The sequence below is a fragment of the Geotrypetes seraphini genome, chromosome 6 (genome assembly GCF_902459505.1).
Source record: "Geotrypetes seraphini chromosome 6, aGeoSer1.1, whole genome shotgun sequence".
Lineage (NCBI taxonomy): Eukaryota > Metazoa > Chordata > Amphibia > Gymnophiona > Dermophiidae > Geotrypetes > Geotrypetes seraphini.
In genome coordinates, this window is record NC_047089.1 from 29,472,910 (window position 1) to 29,488,173 (window position 15,264).

At 44.3% G+C, this 15,264-nt stretch overlaps 1 protein-coding gene across 1 annotated transcript in view; it reads right to left on the reverse strand.

The window, feature by feature from the left end:
- Positions 1-13,535, reverse strand: part of MAML2 (mastermind like transcriptional coactivator 2) — a 200,556-nt gene extending 187,021 nt beyond the window's left edge. Inside the window, exon 1 of the mRNA XM_033948935.1 lies at positions 12,604-13,535. Coding sequence (XP_033804826.1) covers positions 12,604-13,011 — 408 coding nt within the window. The 5' untranslated portion in view covers positions 13,012-13,535. The remainder of the gene's footprint in view (positions 1-12,603) is intronic.
- Positions 13,536-15,264: the final 1,729 nt, after the last annotated feature.

The following is a 15,264-nucleotide window of genomic DNA, read 5'->3' on the forward strand; positions in this document are numbered from 1 at the left end:
GGGACTCCCACGGGGACCCCCCTCTAGCCAACAGGACTCCCACGGGGATGGAAGGCTTTGGAAGCAGGGTTCATCCATATAATATAATGGACACGTCAGCCTTAGTAAAAGAGGGGGGTTTATAAGTTAAATTACCTGAACAGAAAACAAAAAAAAGGGTTCCACCAAAGAGATTCCACAAGGAAAACAGCAGTGCAAACTCAAAAGAAACTGTGGAATTGATGATCCTGTCAGAAGTAATTGCTGCTTTTTATGGGGACAGGCGGGGATGGAGGTAATTCCTTGCGGGGATGGGTGGGGACGGAAAGGATCCTGAAGAGGACGGGTGGGGACGGAGAGGATCCTGGCGGGGATGGGCGGGGATTTCTGTCCCCGTGCAACTCTCTAGCCCCAACCCCAGTTCCATTGCTCACTCCCTCCCCTGCGTTCAGCTACTTAGCTGCCCACAGAAGCCTCCGCAGCTACTGCATCAGAAACGGCACTAAAGGCTGCCTTTCTGACTGGCCGCATCCTGCCCATAGGAAGCTGAATCAGCTCAGTGGGATGTGGCAGGCCAGAGAGGCAGCCTTTAGCGCTGTCTCAGATGCTGTGGCTGCGGAGGACTCTGCATGTGGTTAAGTAGCTGAGGGGGGGAGACGCTGGACCTTGGCGTATGGAAGGAAGGGTTCAGCTACAAGTGACCCCCTACCATTGGGAGACCTTGAGCATTTTGCCAGGCTCACTCAATGGTAGCATGAACAGCAATTTTACAAATTGGAATGTCTTATGAATGGCAAAAACGCAGGGGCAAGGATGTCTATGTGGCAGCATTCTTAAAAGAATGGCCACACAGACATTTCTACAGAGCAGAAAGGCAGCATAGTGATTACTGCAGTGGACTTTAAACTAAGGGACCCAGGTTCAAATCACACTTTAACTTTTTTATTTTGTAACTGTGAGTCCTCCAGGAATACTGTCCTAGAGCCTGGTATCCCCTTTCATAGTTACCAGATGTCCGGGAAAACTCAGACATGTCCTCTTTTTAGAGGACTGTCTGGATGCCTGGACAGACTTTCCAAAACCCGGTAGTTTGTCCAGGTTTTGGAAAGTCCCGACCTCCAACCGCACCTGGAGGGTCTTTGAGCATGCGCGGTTGATGTTACGTGCATGCTCCGAGGCCCTCCAGACGCAGCCCAGAGGTCAGAGAAGGAAGATGAGGCTTTGTGGGGGCGGAGCCAGGAGGCATAATGGGGTGGGGCTGGAGGTAGAGCAGGGCAGGGCTGAGGCCGGAACTGGGACATAGAAACGTAGAAATAGACGGCAGATAAGGGCCACGACCCATCAAGTCTGCCCACTCCAATGACCCTCCCTATCTATCTTTGCAGATAGATCCCACATGTCTGTCCCATCTGGCCTTAAAATCAATAACCTGAAGTGGAAGACTATTCCAGCGATCAACCACCCTTTCGGTGAAGAAGAACTTCCTAGTGTCACCGTGCAGTTTCCCGCCCCTGATTTTCTACTGATGCCTCTTTGTTGCCGCGGGACCCTTGAAAAAGAAGATATCCTCTTCCACCTCGATGCGACCCGTGAGATACTTGAATGTCTCGATCATATCTCCCCTCTCTCTACGTTCCTCAAGTGAGTAGAGCTGCAACTTCCCTAACCGCTCCTCGTATGGGAGCTCCTTGAGTCCCGAGACATGGCAAATCTGGTAACCCTACCCTTTCAGTTTCATTTTCAGGGGAGAGTGAGGAAGACAGGAACCACTGGGGGATTAAGGAAATGTCATGTCTTAATCACTCCAGTGGTCAGTTGCTCCATCAGACCTTTTTTTGCTCTGGACCTGACTGAACCAGGACATCCTTCCCATTTGGTAATTGCTGTTGGCTATCCTGATTTGGGGCTCTCTCGGATCCTGCCCAAAACAATAAAGCATTGTAGCAGTGGTATTGTATTGCAGAAATCATTTTCATGAGAGGTGACAGGGAGATTTTGAAATCCAGGGGGGGAAAACAGATAGCAAAAAGTATTGACAGATCACGGAAGAAACCCTGTTCCAGTCTACATAGACCAGGAATTGAGAAAATTCACATTTTAGGAAGTTAAAGAACGAAGTGAATGTACTTCAATGGCCCAACCAAAGCCCAGGCCACAATCCAATAGAAAAGCTATGACAAGAAGTGAAAACTAGATGATACAAAGCCAAGTTGACAGTGCTTAAGCTATTTTGCCAAGAAGAATGTACAAAGACTGCACCATCCCACTCTGCAAAGTTGGCCGACACTTATCCTAAGTGACTCATGGCTGTTATCGCTGCAGAAGAGTTTTCCACCAAGCATTTCACTTAATTTCACACTTCTCTTCTTTTTCCAAAATAGTTCAGAACAGATTACATGTAAAAACATACAAATCAGCACATGATTCATAAGCTAATATAGAATTCCCAACCCACTATTGCAGATACCAGCTATGTACAGCCTGATGAATTCTTATCACGCCGTCAAATATTTAAAGAATAAAAACGTTTTCACGGATTCAAGTCAACATTCCATACAGTTATGCTTTCCTCTAATCTTATCTGACGGAGCATTCTATTTCACAGCTGACTGAAACTAAAATAGCCAGCACACTCCTCCTCTCTGCCCCCCCCCCCTCGGCTCCTTCCCCACCCCCCACTATCGCGCCTGCCCCCCCTTCCCTTCCCCTGTATCACTTTAACTTTCACCAAGCTGCTGCTCGCGCCAGCTTCGGCTCTTCCTCCAACGTCACTTCCTGGACCTGCATCTAGGAAGTGACGTCAGAGGAAGAGCCAATGCTGGCGCAAGCAGCAGGCTGTGGCTGCTGCTTGTGCTGGGAACATTAAAGAGGTACAAGGGAAGGGAGGGGGCAGGGAAGGAGCAGATGGAGGTTGGGGGCAGAGAAGAGGGCGGGAGAGGAGCACCTCTCACCCTTGCTACGCCACTGATTTGGTTCAACTCCAATAGTAATATAGTAACTTGAAGCCCTAGTAGAAGCGTGGGTGCCAAAGTAGCTGGTTTTCCTTGTGTTGATCGTGGAGCGGCATTGGGTGAATGGGGAGAGGGCAAAGTGCCATCTAGAAAGGCCAAGAATCCAGATGTTTGTGTAACAGCTGTGGTGATGTTTATTTTATTTATTTACAATGCTTATAAACCACTCTATCCAGACAGTACTAGACAGTGTAGAGATTAAACATACCTAATCTTAAAATACCAAACAAAACGCAGGGCTCCCTTTACGAAGCCACATTAGCGGCTTTAGCGCGCGTGACTTTTTATCACACGCTAACCCCTGCGCCAGCCGAAAAACTAACGCCTGCTCAAGAGGAGGCGGTAGCGGCTAGCGCGGCTGGCGGTTTAGCGCGCGCCATTACACGCGTTAAACTGCTAACGCGCCTTCATAAAAGGAGCCCTCAAACTATTACATGGTAATAAGACAAACACAAACTATAGGGCCCCTTTTATCAAGCGTGAGCCTGTGTGGTACATGCTCCAACGCTCATAGAATTCCAATGAGCGTTGGAGCACTTGCCTCTCCAGCCCGTGCTAAAAACATCTAGGGGGGATAATTATTAAACTAAATTAATAAACATCATCTAAAAATCACTAACACATTAAAAAAAAAAACTCTTTATACTAAAAAGCAACTACAGGTACAAGATCCTTTATCCGAATTTCCGAAACCCAAAAAGCTCCGACATCCAAAATTTGATGTGAACCTGAAGTAGTCAATTTTCCCAATGTGACACATGCTGAAACCAATGCAGGTGCGTTTGTTGCTCCTGTTTTATGTGCAATTCAAGTTGAAGGGCTGAAAAAATGGTCAAGAAAAACTGCAGAGTCCACTTTTTTTCTGACTTATTTATTTATTTCGATTTCTATCCCGTTCTCCCAGAAACTCAGAACGGGTTACAAGTAGACATTCACAGTCCTTTGAAAACAGACTAGTCATGACAACATGGTAGACAATAACGGAGCTTATTCTAGAGACCAGACTGGTCATAGCGAAGAGTACTAGGAGAAGTATATTGAGGAGGCAGTTTTTAATGGCCTGATTGGCGGAAGAGGAAGGTCTTTACTGCTCTGCGGAAGGTCATTAGCGTCCTGATCTATGTGGGTAGTCGGTTCCATAGCTGAGATAGGAAATGGCTGCAGGATCGTTTGTACGCCGTACTCATTCAGAGGGATCTCCCTGCGGGAATGCTGAGTCTTTGTTCTGCTTTGAAGCGGAGGGGGCGGTTAGGGGTGTATAGGCTTAGCTTGGATGCTATGTAGGCTCGGCTTTATTTGATAGAATCTCTTGTGTGTCATGACCAGGGCTTTGAAGATGCATCGCTTTTTGACTGGTAACCAGTGAGTTGCATAGAGCGCTGGAGTAATGGGATCATGGTAGCTGAGGTTGTGTAGGAGTCGAATTGCAAAAAGGTCCAAAAACCAAAATATACTCGGTCCCAAGGATTTCGGATAAAGGATCTTATACCTATACTGATATTAATCCACAAATACATGAGCAAAAAAAAAAAGGCTTTTAACAATTTCCTAAACTAGATTATAGACGTCAATGTTCATAATTCAATGGGCAATTTATTCCAACTCTCAATCTGCAATATCTCTGCACGCGTGATTCATGCTTGAAAGATGGTATATCCAACAACAGTTTATCAGCTGATCATAAGCTACAAATTGGCCTATAAAGCTTCAAAGCAGAAGGCAAAACAAGTGGAGCATCATCAAAGTTACCACTTTAAATCTAATACGCTATAAAAAAAGGTCAACCAGTGCAACTCTTTAAGAACTGAAGAGGTATGATCAAATTTTGAAAATCCCATCAAAAGCATAGCGACTGAATTTTGAACAGTCTGTAAAGATCGAATAAAATTTTTTGATAATCACAAATAAAGAGAATTGCAGTAGTCTAAAACAGTTAAAATCAAAGTCTGTAAAACTGTTTGACTGGTGACTGTTGGATCATTATGGAGCCTGGTGGTTACAAATGGGAAGGGAGGTGTGTTAAATGTGAACTTAAAAGGGGATCTTGCATGCTCAGCTACCTAGAAGAACAACGAAGGAACACAAGAAAAGCATTGTAGATTACGAGTGATATTCTATAATTAGTGAGAGCACACAGCTAGCAGTGCAGTTACATCTTTTCTGCCATCATCTGCAATGTTACCAAGTTCCCAGAAGATTCTTGTCCCCAAGTTTGTACTCGGAACAAAAAAATTTAACAAAAATAGGATCAGGCACTTAAAGGTACCTGATTACTATTCAATGTATTGTAAACTGCTTTGGGTGAAATATCTCTTCATGAAAAGGCAGTTAGGCCCAAATTCTGTAACCGGCGCCTAATGTTGGGCACCTGTTTTGGAGACGCCAACTAGATAAGCGCCTATCTAAATTGAATAACAAGCTCAATTAAGCTTTTTAATTAGCAATAATTGAAGCCTAGGCGCCTATCGAGAAAGAGTGATTCTGTAACAAGGCGCCTCTAAAAATGTAGGCGGCCTTCCAAAAAAATAGGGCGTGGCTTCGTGTTAGGCACCTTGTTACAGAATCGCTGCTCTTAAGCGCTCACATGGCCGCCTAACTTTTAGTTGTGCTTAGAGCTGGCCGATTTATTGGGCGCCTCCAAAATAGGTGCCACTCAGGGTGATTCACTAAACAGCGCCCGATTTTACTTAGAATCGTGCTGAATAGTGCCCATTTCAGCACCTAAGTTTTGGGCGCATCTTATAGAATTTGCCCCTTAGTTAATAAATCCCAACAAAATAAATCAGTGAAGTCATACAAAGCTGTTATGTCCGCTCCAAAAGTAGCTTGCTGCTGATGTGTTTGATGTGAAAACACAGTTTAGACACCTGTGCTGAGAGCAACATTTTTACACCATGAGAGAAAAAATAATTCAACAGCATACTAGTCCTGATAATATCAACCATTCGATGGGAATTCCATCCAAGGTCAAAATCTCACTGCAAGTCAGGCGCAAAAAAAATATTCTCTTCTGACAAGTGAGGGCATGGTCTTCAAGCTTAAAGTTTGAAAAATGGGCACGTGATTAATTCTAAATAATATGATGATTACCACCTTCTACAGTAGAAGAGGGGGCTCCTGAACGATGGATTGCGGGCCTCATGCAGCCCAGCAGCAGCAGAAAAATCCATCACCATTAGCTGAGCTGACAGCTACTGTTCAAAACTCATGGGCCGGCACTTGCTTCTTGCTAACTGTGCAATGCACAAGACCAACAGTGAGGAGAGGAAGTGTCAGCTCACAAGTTTTGAACATATTCACAGTGCCAGTACAATCCCTGTCAGAACAGTGAATCCAGTGGGAAGGAGTGGAGTAGTAGTTTCAAACTCAAACCCTTTGCAGGGTCACATTTTGGATTTGTAGGTACTTGGAGGGCCTCAGAAAAAATAGTTAATGTCTTATTAAAGAAATGACAATTTTGCATGAGGTAAAACTCTTTATAGTTTATAAATCGTTCCTTTTGGCTAAGTCATAATAATAATATTGTAATTTATAGCTAAAGAGACAAATGATCAAGAAACTGTTTTATTTTACGTTTATGATTATGATAAACATACTGAGGGCCTCAAACTAGTACCTGGCGGGCTGCATGTGGCCCCCGGGCTGCGAGTTTGAGACCACTGGTGTGGAGGACAGGTATATAGACATATATGTTGGGTGGGAAAAGGGGATGGCTACCTACCTAAGGAAATCTGTCCCTGTCTCCGCACCTACTTCATTACTGAAAATCACCAAGAGGGTGAGGCAGACTGCCGTACCTGTACGGCAAACTCTCTAAGGGCACCCCTTCCCCCATTCATTTGCTCAGTAACCAAAATGTTCCGTATTACTCACTTCTCTTGAAAAACCTAGAGAACCTAGTTCTAAAGACTAGCAACTGGTGATGGATGCAGTGGTATAATCTGAGATAAAAGAAAACTTCTCATAAACTATAAAACATGAAAGCAAAAGCTCTCCTTTTGTTTCAGGTCTTTTGGGTTATTCTGATAATATTCCAAGCTCTTTAAAACAAAACCCTACAATTTTAAAATAACAACATGGAGGCATGAGGGCAGCCATTTAGATTTTGATAACTTGTAAAATCCCATGATGCATTGTAAGTGATGATGTCACATTCCGCCTTGCTGGTAGAAGCAGATAAAGATCTGCACTTCTTCCCACAGCAAAACAATTGTGCTTAGTGCAGTAGGCTAGAAACGGTCAAACTCCTAAAAATAGATAGCTTCTTACCAAGAAAGTAAATAGCTGAGAAAATGTGGGATTGTGTAAAATAAAACTGTTCTCTATATACTTTGGCCAGCCCAAAGAATAAATGGACCTGAATTCCATAGAACAATACCCCTTGTGCATCATCAAAGGCATCAAATTACCCCCACTCAGGAGTTTATTCAGCATAATTGTATTTCAAACGTAAAATAAGGCAAGATAAAGCTGGAATCAACAGGAAAGAGCTTATTAGAACAGCAACAAAAGCCTGTACAAAGTCCACTGTAGAAGGCCTGAGCAGAAATTACCCTATTAAAATGTAAGACATTTCTTTAAGCCAGCATTCTTCTGTTTCAGACGATGCTGCTCCTTTTAAATGTGTACAGTTAACAAGCTACCTTTTGGCAGTATTTTTTTTAAACTTTTTTGTTATTCTAAGAAGTAGATGTCAGAGCCACTCACTAAAAGTTTTAAATTTTTCTAGACCTACTCGTTCACCCAATGGATATGATGCCATCACCGATGTGGTATACTGTCTGTGTGTCCTGTAAGCCCTTGGAGACAGGAACAAAACATTCCATCACTTCACAATTATTCAATCCCTTCTCTGGCGTCATCTACTCTTCTGCCCTGGTATGACATTTGCAAGTAACATATTCAACTTTGCCTCGAGAGCAAACCCCGGGCCCTTCTGCACTGAAACTGTCAGCCAACGCCAGATTAATCTATAAACTAAATAAGTTACAGCTTAGGGCCTCACAAAAGTTCAGAAGTTTTAGGGTGGGGGGGGGCTCTGAAAATTTTGAAGCCCTTTTACTAAGGTGCGGTAGCCGTTCTAGGGTGTGCTAAAAAAATTAGCGCGCGCTAAAAGCTAACATGTGCTAAATTGTCCATTATATCCTATGATTGCGTTCACACACGTTAGCTTACTTAAACGTCTAGCGCACCTTTGTAAAAGAGGGGGGTTATGTGGCTTTTTATCAAACTTATTTAAATGTTCCAGAGGTTGAATTATTTTCATCTGTACTTTTAAAACAGCTTCATACTTAATGAATTTAGGTAATATTTTAAGCATAAATATTCTGTTTTCATTGAAACAAAAAGTGTTGAATAACTTGTAAGTTTAATGGCTCCACATTCTCTTCTTGGATGAGCTGAGAACATTTCAACAACCATTTATATATACAGTGGTGCCTCGCATAACGGACGCCTCGCACAGCGAACACTGCGCATAACGAACTTTTTGTCTTGCTCCCTATAACGAACTTCGTTTCACACAACGAAGTCGCCCGAGGGGCCCGGGGGGGGGGGCGGAACTACTCTCGCCGCTTCCTAATGTGAGCCGGGAACAGCAGCACCCTCCACCTTACCTTAGATGCCGAGTTTTCCGGCTTTCTTTTTCGGCCAGCCACACACTTTCAAAGAGCAGCACATGCGCGCATGCTCTGTTGTTCAATCTTCTCCTCTGACGCAACCGGAAACCGGAAGTTGCAGGAGAGGAGAACATTGATCAACTCCAGCAGCTGCGCGTGCACAGCTTTTTGAAAGCGTGCGGCTGGGTGAAAAAGAAAGCTGGCAAACTCTGCATATAAGGTGAGGTGGAGGGAGGGAAATGTAGGGCTGCAGAACGAATTATTTTGTTTTACATGTATTCTTATTGGAAAACGCGTTTCACACAACGAACGTTTCACATAACAAACTTGCTCCTGGAACGGATTAAGTTCGTTGTGTGAGGCACCACTGTATATATATATATATATATATATATATATATATATATATATATATATATCCAATGACGGGTTAGAAAAATGAAATGAAAGAGAAACGATGATGTATTTACAAGCTGTAGATACTTGGATCAGAAATTAATATTGAACCTAGAACTGAAAATCAATTATGGCCTCAAATTATTGAGATTAACAATATGAGATTTATAGTACAATAGAAATTAAAGAATTTAGGAGTCTAATTAGATTCAACATTAAGGGCTTCTTTTATTAAGCCGCGATAGCGGGGTTAACGTGCGCAACTTTTCATCACGCGCTAACCCCCGCGCTGGCCTAAAAACTACCACCTGCTCAAGAGGAGGCGGTAGCGGCTAGCGTGGCCGGCGGTTTAGCGCGCGGTATTACGCGTTTTAAAACGCTAGCGCGCCTTTGTAAAAGGAGCCCTAAGAATGAAAGATCAAATGCTGGCAGTGATCGAGTCTGCTTTCTTCCACATACGACTGTTGGGTAGATTAAAGCCTATGTTCTAATCTAATCTAAATCTATGTTCTAATCTAATCTAAATCTATATACCGTGTCATCTCCCCAAAAGGAGCTCAACTCGGTTCACATAAAAAACATAGAGGGAGATCATCAAAAATACGTCTAAACCTGTTTTGGGCCTAAGTTGGTAGTCACCCAAAATCGGGCATGTCCAAAGTCCATTCTCAAAAAATACGTTCAAAATATTTTTTTTTCAATGATCATATACTTGTACGTACAACCATTTGATCATTCAGACCGCTATGTCGTCTATCTTTATACCCCATTCTCGTCCAAAAATTCGTCCAAGTCAAAAATGCCCAGAACAAGTCTTTTTGGACATGGGAAGGGTCATCAAGGTGATGGACTAGACACCCAGACATGGCAACAGAGTAGTGGGGCACCTTACAGGGCACTGCTGTGAACTTTACAAAAAGAGTCCCACATAAGCATCTCACCACAACTCCCTTATAGGTCATGGTGAGACCCCCAAAACCTACTATATCCACCTGTCTACCACCCCAATAGCCCTTATGGCTGCAGGTGCCACCTATAAGGCAGTACAATATGGTTTTGGGGGGTGCACATGTTTCACTATGAATGCAGTGGTTAGAGTGGCTCATGGACCTGGGTCCTTCTCTCTATGGTTCACCAGCCCACCCCTCAAACTACTTAAGCCACCTCTGTGCAGCTCTACTAGGCTTTCCTATGCCAGGTGCTGACCTAAGTCACTACGTATAAGTTCCATCTAGGCAGTCTCATTAAACTTTCGGTTATACTTGCAGTACGACTAAGTCTAGGCCAGCCCACGTCCCGCCCTCACCACTCCTCCTAAAATGCCCCTTTTAGCTCTGGGCGTACAGCAGTACTGAAAGACCTAAGCTATTTTTAGATACGTCTAAAACCCGTTTCGATTATCGGCATTTGGGCGACCTATCTTTAAGGTCGTCCACGTGCTGATTTGGGCGGGATTTTAATTGTATTTCTGTTTCGATTATAAGCCCCATAGTAACTCAAAGATTGAACTACTGCAATGCTCTGTATCTGGGAATAGCTTCCACACGGTGTAGAAACATAGAAAGATGACGGCAGATAAGGGCTACAGCCCATCAAGTCTGCCCATACCATTGACCCCCTTTTAAGTCTACTGGCCCCCTTAACTCTACTGACCTGCTCTATTAAGTCTATATCCTAGCGACCTTATTCATTGGTATGACTCTCGCAGTGATCCCACATAGGTATCCCATTTATTCTTGAAGTCTGGGATACTGCGGGCCTCGATCACCTGTGCTGGAAGCTTGTTCCAATGCTCTATCACTCGTTCCGTGAAGAAGTACTTCCTGACGTCTCCACGAAACTTCCCTCCCCTGAGTTTGAGCAGATGTCCTCTTGTGTTCGAGGGTCCTTTGAGAAGAAAGATATCATCTTCCACCTCGACCCGTCCCGTGATGTACTTAAATGTCTCAATCATGTCTTCCCTCTCCCTACGCTCCTCGAGAGTATAGAGCTGCAATTTGTTCAGTCTCTCTTCGTACGAGAGACTCTTTAGCCCCGAGACCATCCTGGTGGTGTAGAGCACTGCAGGTGGTTCATAATGCAGTGGTGTGCTTGATATGTGGAGGAAGTCGATTTGAACACATTACACCGTTGTTGAAACGGCTTCATTGGCTACTTGTCTAATTCCCTATCATCTTTAAAGTCATTCATTATAAGATCCCTTGGTATTTGACACAAGTGACAAGCTTATATCAACCAACCAGATCCTTGAGATCAGAGGGAGTGTTGTGATTGGCAACAGATGAGCTGTTATATGTATATTATGCAACTACAAGAGCATCTGCGATTTCAGTGGCAGGTGTTTCATTATTGGATAATTTGACTGCCCCATTAAGGTTGCTCCCTGATATTCAGAAATTTAAGAAGGTATTGAAAACAACTCTGTTTTTGGAGGCTTTTAGCTGATTGGATTATAGTACTAGTTGAAATGAATTTTAGATACGTTAAGCTGTGATTATTTTAATTTTCGTATGTTAAATTATGATTATGTTTGTATTTTGTAAACCGCTTAGGATTAAGTGGGTTAGAAATTTTTTTAATTAAATAAAATTAGAATATATATTTTAAAAATTCCATTTACATATTGCTTCTAGGGTATACAATATAGAGTAACTTATTAACAAGGGGTCTCCAGGCTTTATATAGCTTAGGGCCTCAACAAGTCTAAATCTGGCACTGCTGCCAGCATTCAAACTTTACTTGCTTGGAAGCTGACAGAATATCTGGACATTCTTTCAGGGCATTATCTCCCCACAATAATAAATAAACAAAAAAATTAAAATTACTGCTTCACTTAGGGGTCCTTTTATTAAGGTGCACTAACTGATTTAGCACACGCTAAAGATTAGTACACACTAGCCCCCCTCTTTTACTAAGGCACGCTAGCCGATTTAGTGCACGCTAAATCAGCTAGCGCGCCTTAGTAAAAGGACCCCTAAATGCTAAGATGCCCATAGGAATATAATGGATGTCTTAGCATTTAGCGCACTAACCTTTAGCGCGTGCTAAATCGATTAGCGTGCCTTAATAAAAGGACCCCTAAATGCTAAGATGCCCATAGGAATATAATGGATGTCTTAGCATTTAGCACACTAACCTTTAGCGTGTGCTAAATCAGTTAGCGCGCCTTAATAAAAGGACCCCTAAATGCTAAGATGCCCATAGGAATATAATGGATGTCTTAGCATTTAGCGCACTAACCTTTAGCACGTGCTAAATCGGTTAGCACGCCTTAATAATAGGACCCCTAAATGCTAAGATGCCCATAGGAATATAATGGATGTCTTAGCATTTAGCGCACTTACCTTTAGCGCGTACTAAATCGATTAGCGCACCTTAATAAAAGGACCCCTTATTTGGAAAGAAAGATGAGAGAATTGACTCCCTTTGCTAAGCTACTTATGGAAAAAGCTTCTAATATATTCAGAAAAAAACCCCAACCCAACAACCATAAAATGATATCAAGAAATTAAAAGCTAGCTTTTAAATATCAAACTTTCTACAGAAATCACATGTGTCTGCTTGGTGCAGCATGCAGCTGTTTGGGCATTGTAACTTACTGCAATAAGCGCAGAGCTCCTCTGGTCCCCGGCCACTCTCAGCTGCTCCCCGTTTAGCCCGCCACCCTCGGTACTGAGCGGATGCTTAGCCTGGGCATAGTCCGCCGGCGGCGCATTGGCTTTGCTCTGCTTAGCACCCTTCCTGCCGGTGCTCTGGCCGTGCTGGGCCAGGCTGAGCAGCTGCAAGGTGCTCTCATGCTCCCGGTCCGAGTTCTCGGCCCTGCTGCGCTCGTACCGGCCCTGGCAGCTCAGGTGGTGCTGGCGGCAGACGGTGATCCGGGCTCGGAGCCGTTCCACAATGGCGCTGTGAACCTGGGGCGCTACTGAACCTCCTCCGAGGAACCCGGCCCCTGGGGCTCTGACCCCCAGTCCTCCCGTCGGAGCCTGGGGGGCAGCAGTGTCCCCCATTCTGCTGCTGCTGTTTCCCACAGGCTTAGTTCTTTCAGCCCGAGGGGGGGGGGGAGGGTAAAACAAAATTAGTATTCTGGAGATAATTTACTTGTATCGACTACTCCAAGTGTGTTTCATTCTCTGAAGAATATAGAAGCCCAAAAACCTATTAAAAATAGAACAATGTGAAGGGGAAGAAACACCAGACTTCCAAAGTTGGATTCTACAGCTTTGATTTCGTTTATCAAAGCTCTTTTGTCCAGAGCAAATGCTATAAAGAACCAGGGACCATGCAGGCTTTTTATAGGTAGCCCCTTCCAAGCAGCGACCCACTTTCAGCCAAGTGACTGAAAACTCGCCATTTGAGGCCAACCAAAGAGTTGCAACTTGACGAAAGGGATCTGAGTTAATGACAACGTGCAGTCCTTGCAATCAGAGCGCTGTCAGCCTCCCCCCTTACTCCAGCACTTCTTGGTTTCGCCAGTTTCGATCCTGTAAGTGCTAAGACGATGCCTCCCCCCACAAAAAAAAAAAAGAAATAGTCTCCACAAACAAAACTACAGACTTGCTGATGGACCTCACATCCTCGAAAATAAAGATCACGCTTCCCTTTCATGCGGGCGACAAACTGCTGGAGCCCAGGAGCTTGTGGTTTTTTTCAAGTTGTGCTCAACGTGTCACTTTTGTTCCTCCTTTCTCGGGACCTAAGCAAAAGTCCTTAAGGGATCATCGCGAACAACAGCCAAACTCGCACGACCTTTTCCAGCAGATCGCGCGGAAGACTCTTCTCTCGCCGGTCAGTTCTCTTTGCATCTTTGCTTCTTCCGCTCCCCTCCACCCTCAAGTACGGCCTGGATCAGCGGCTGCTTCTTCAACGGTCTCCTAAGTGAAAAGGTGAGCTTGAGCTGTGTGTATGGATCTCTTTCGCGCCTGTTCTCTGCGGTCTGCAGATGCTGCCTCTGCACGGGGGCTTCCTGCACTTAACACAGGCTTCTCATTGTGCAGGACGGGTCGGAGGCTCTGCTGGGCAAAACAGGCTACTGCACGGAGCAGTCGGAAGAAGGCATGCATGGAGCAGAGCGCCCCCAGCTGGTGGACAGTGAGAATAATCTGTGCCATGGCACATAGACAATTATCTATCTGATAGATAGATAGATAGATAGATAGATAGATAGATAGATAGATAGATAGATAGATAGATAGATAGATCGATCACCAGGAGTCCAGCAGAAAACAAACCCACATAAACAACAAAAGCCAGGCAAACAGTAGGATGGAACAAATGGACTTTCCACAGGAATTAGAGCCAACAGGATGATGTTAAAAAGTTTATTAATGTATGTCCAAATCTCGGAGGCTCTGCTGGGCAAAACAGGCTACTGCACGGAGCAGTCGGAAGAAGGCATGCATGGAGCAGAGCGCCCCCAGCTGGTGGACAGCGAGAATAAGCTGGGCAATGGCAAATAGACAATTATCTATGTGTAGATTTATAGGGTTACCATATGGCTCCAGAAAAATGAGGACTGATTGAGACATCCGGGTTTTACTTCTATTGAAAGCAATGGAAATAAAGAGATCGAGATATCTGGGCTTTATTTCCATTGAAAGCAATGTGAGAACTGGTAGTAGCCATTCCGCGAGTAGCTCAGCACTGGGCAGGAGCGCAAAATGCTCACTCCTGCCCAGTACACCACTGGACCGCAAGAATTTGCAGCAGCCATTCAGAGGGGCTCAGCATGGGGCAGGAGTGGAGAATGCTTGCTCCTGCCCGGTACACCGCTGGACCACCAGGGATTCAAAAATGTATGCGGGGGAGGTGGGAGGGAGGTAAAAAAATTGTCAGGAGACGGGCTGGCAGAAGCCTGCAACAAGTTTGGGAGGGGGGCAGATGGGTGATGACCTGAATATAAGATGAGGCCCCCATTTTGGGCCATATACTCATCTTATATTTGAGTATATATCAGTGGTTCCCAAACCTGTCCTGGGGGACCCCCAGCCAGTCAGGTTTTCAAGATATCCCTAATGAATATGCATGAGAGAAATTTGCATACCTGTCACTTCCATTATATGCAAATCTCTCTCATGCATATTCATTAGGGATATCTTGAAAACCTGACTGGCTGGGGGTCCCCCAGGACAGGTTTGGGAACCACTGGTATATATAGTAAGTGGAGGTGGAACATATAGAGGGAAATTATCAACATAGAATACTTTTAAGATATGCTATTATACCACAAGTCGGATTACTTTAGGACAGGGTCTCATGCATTA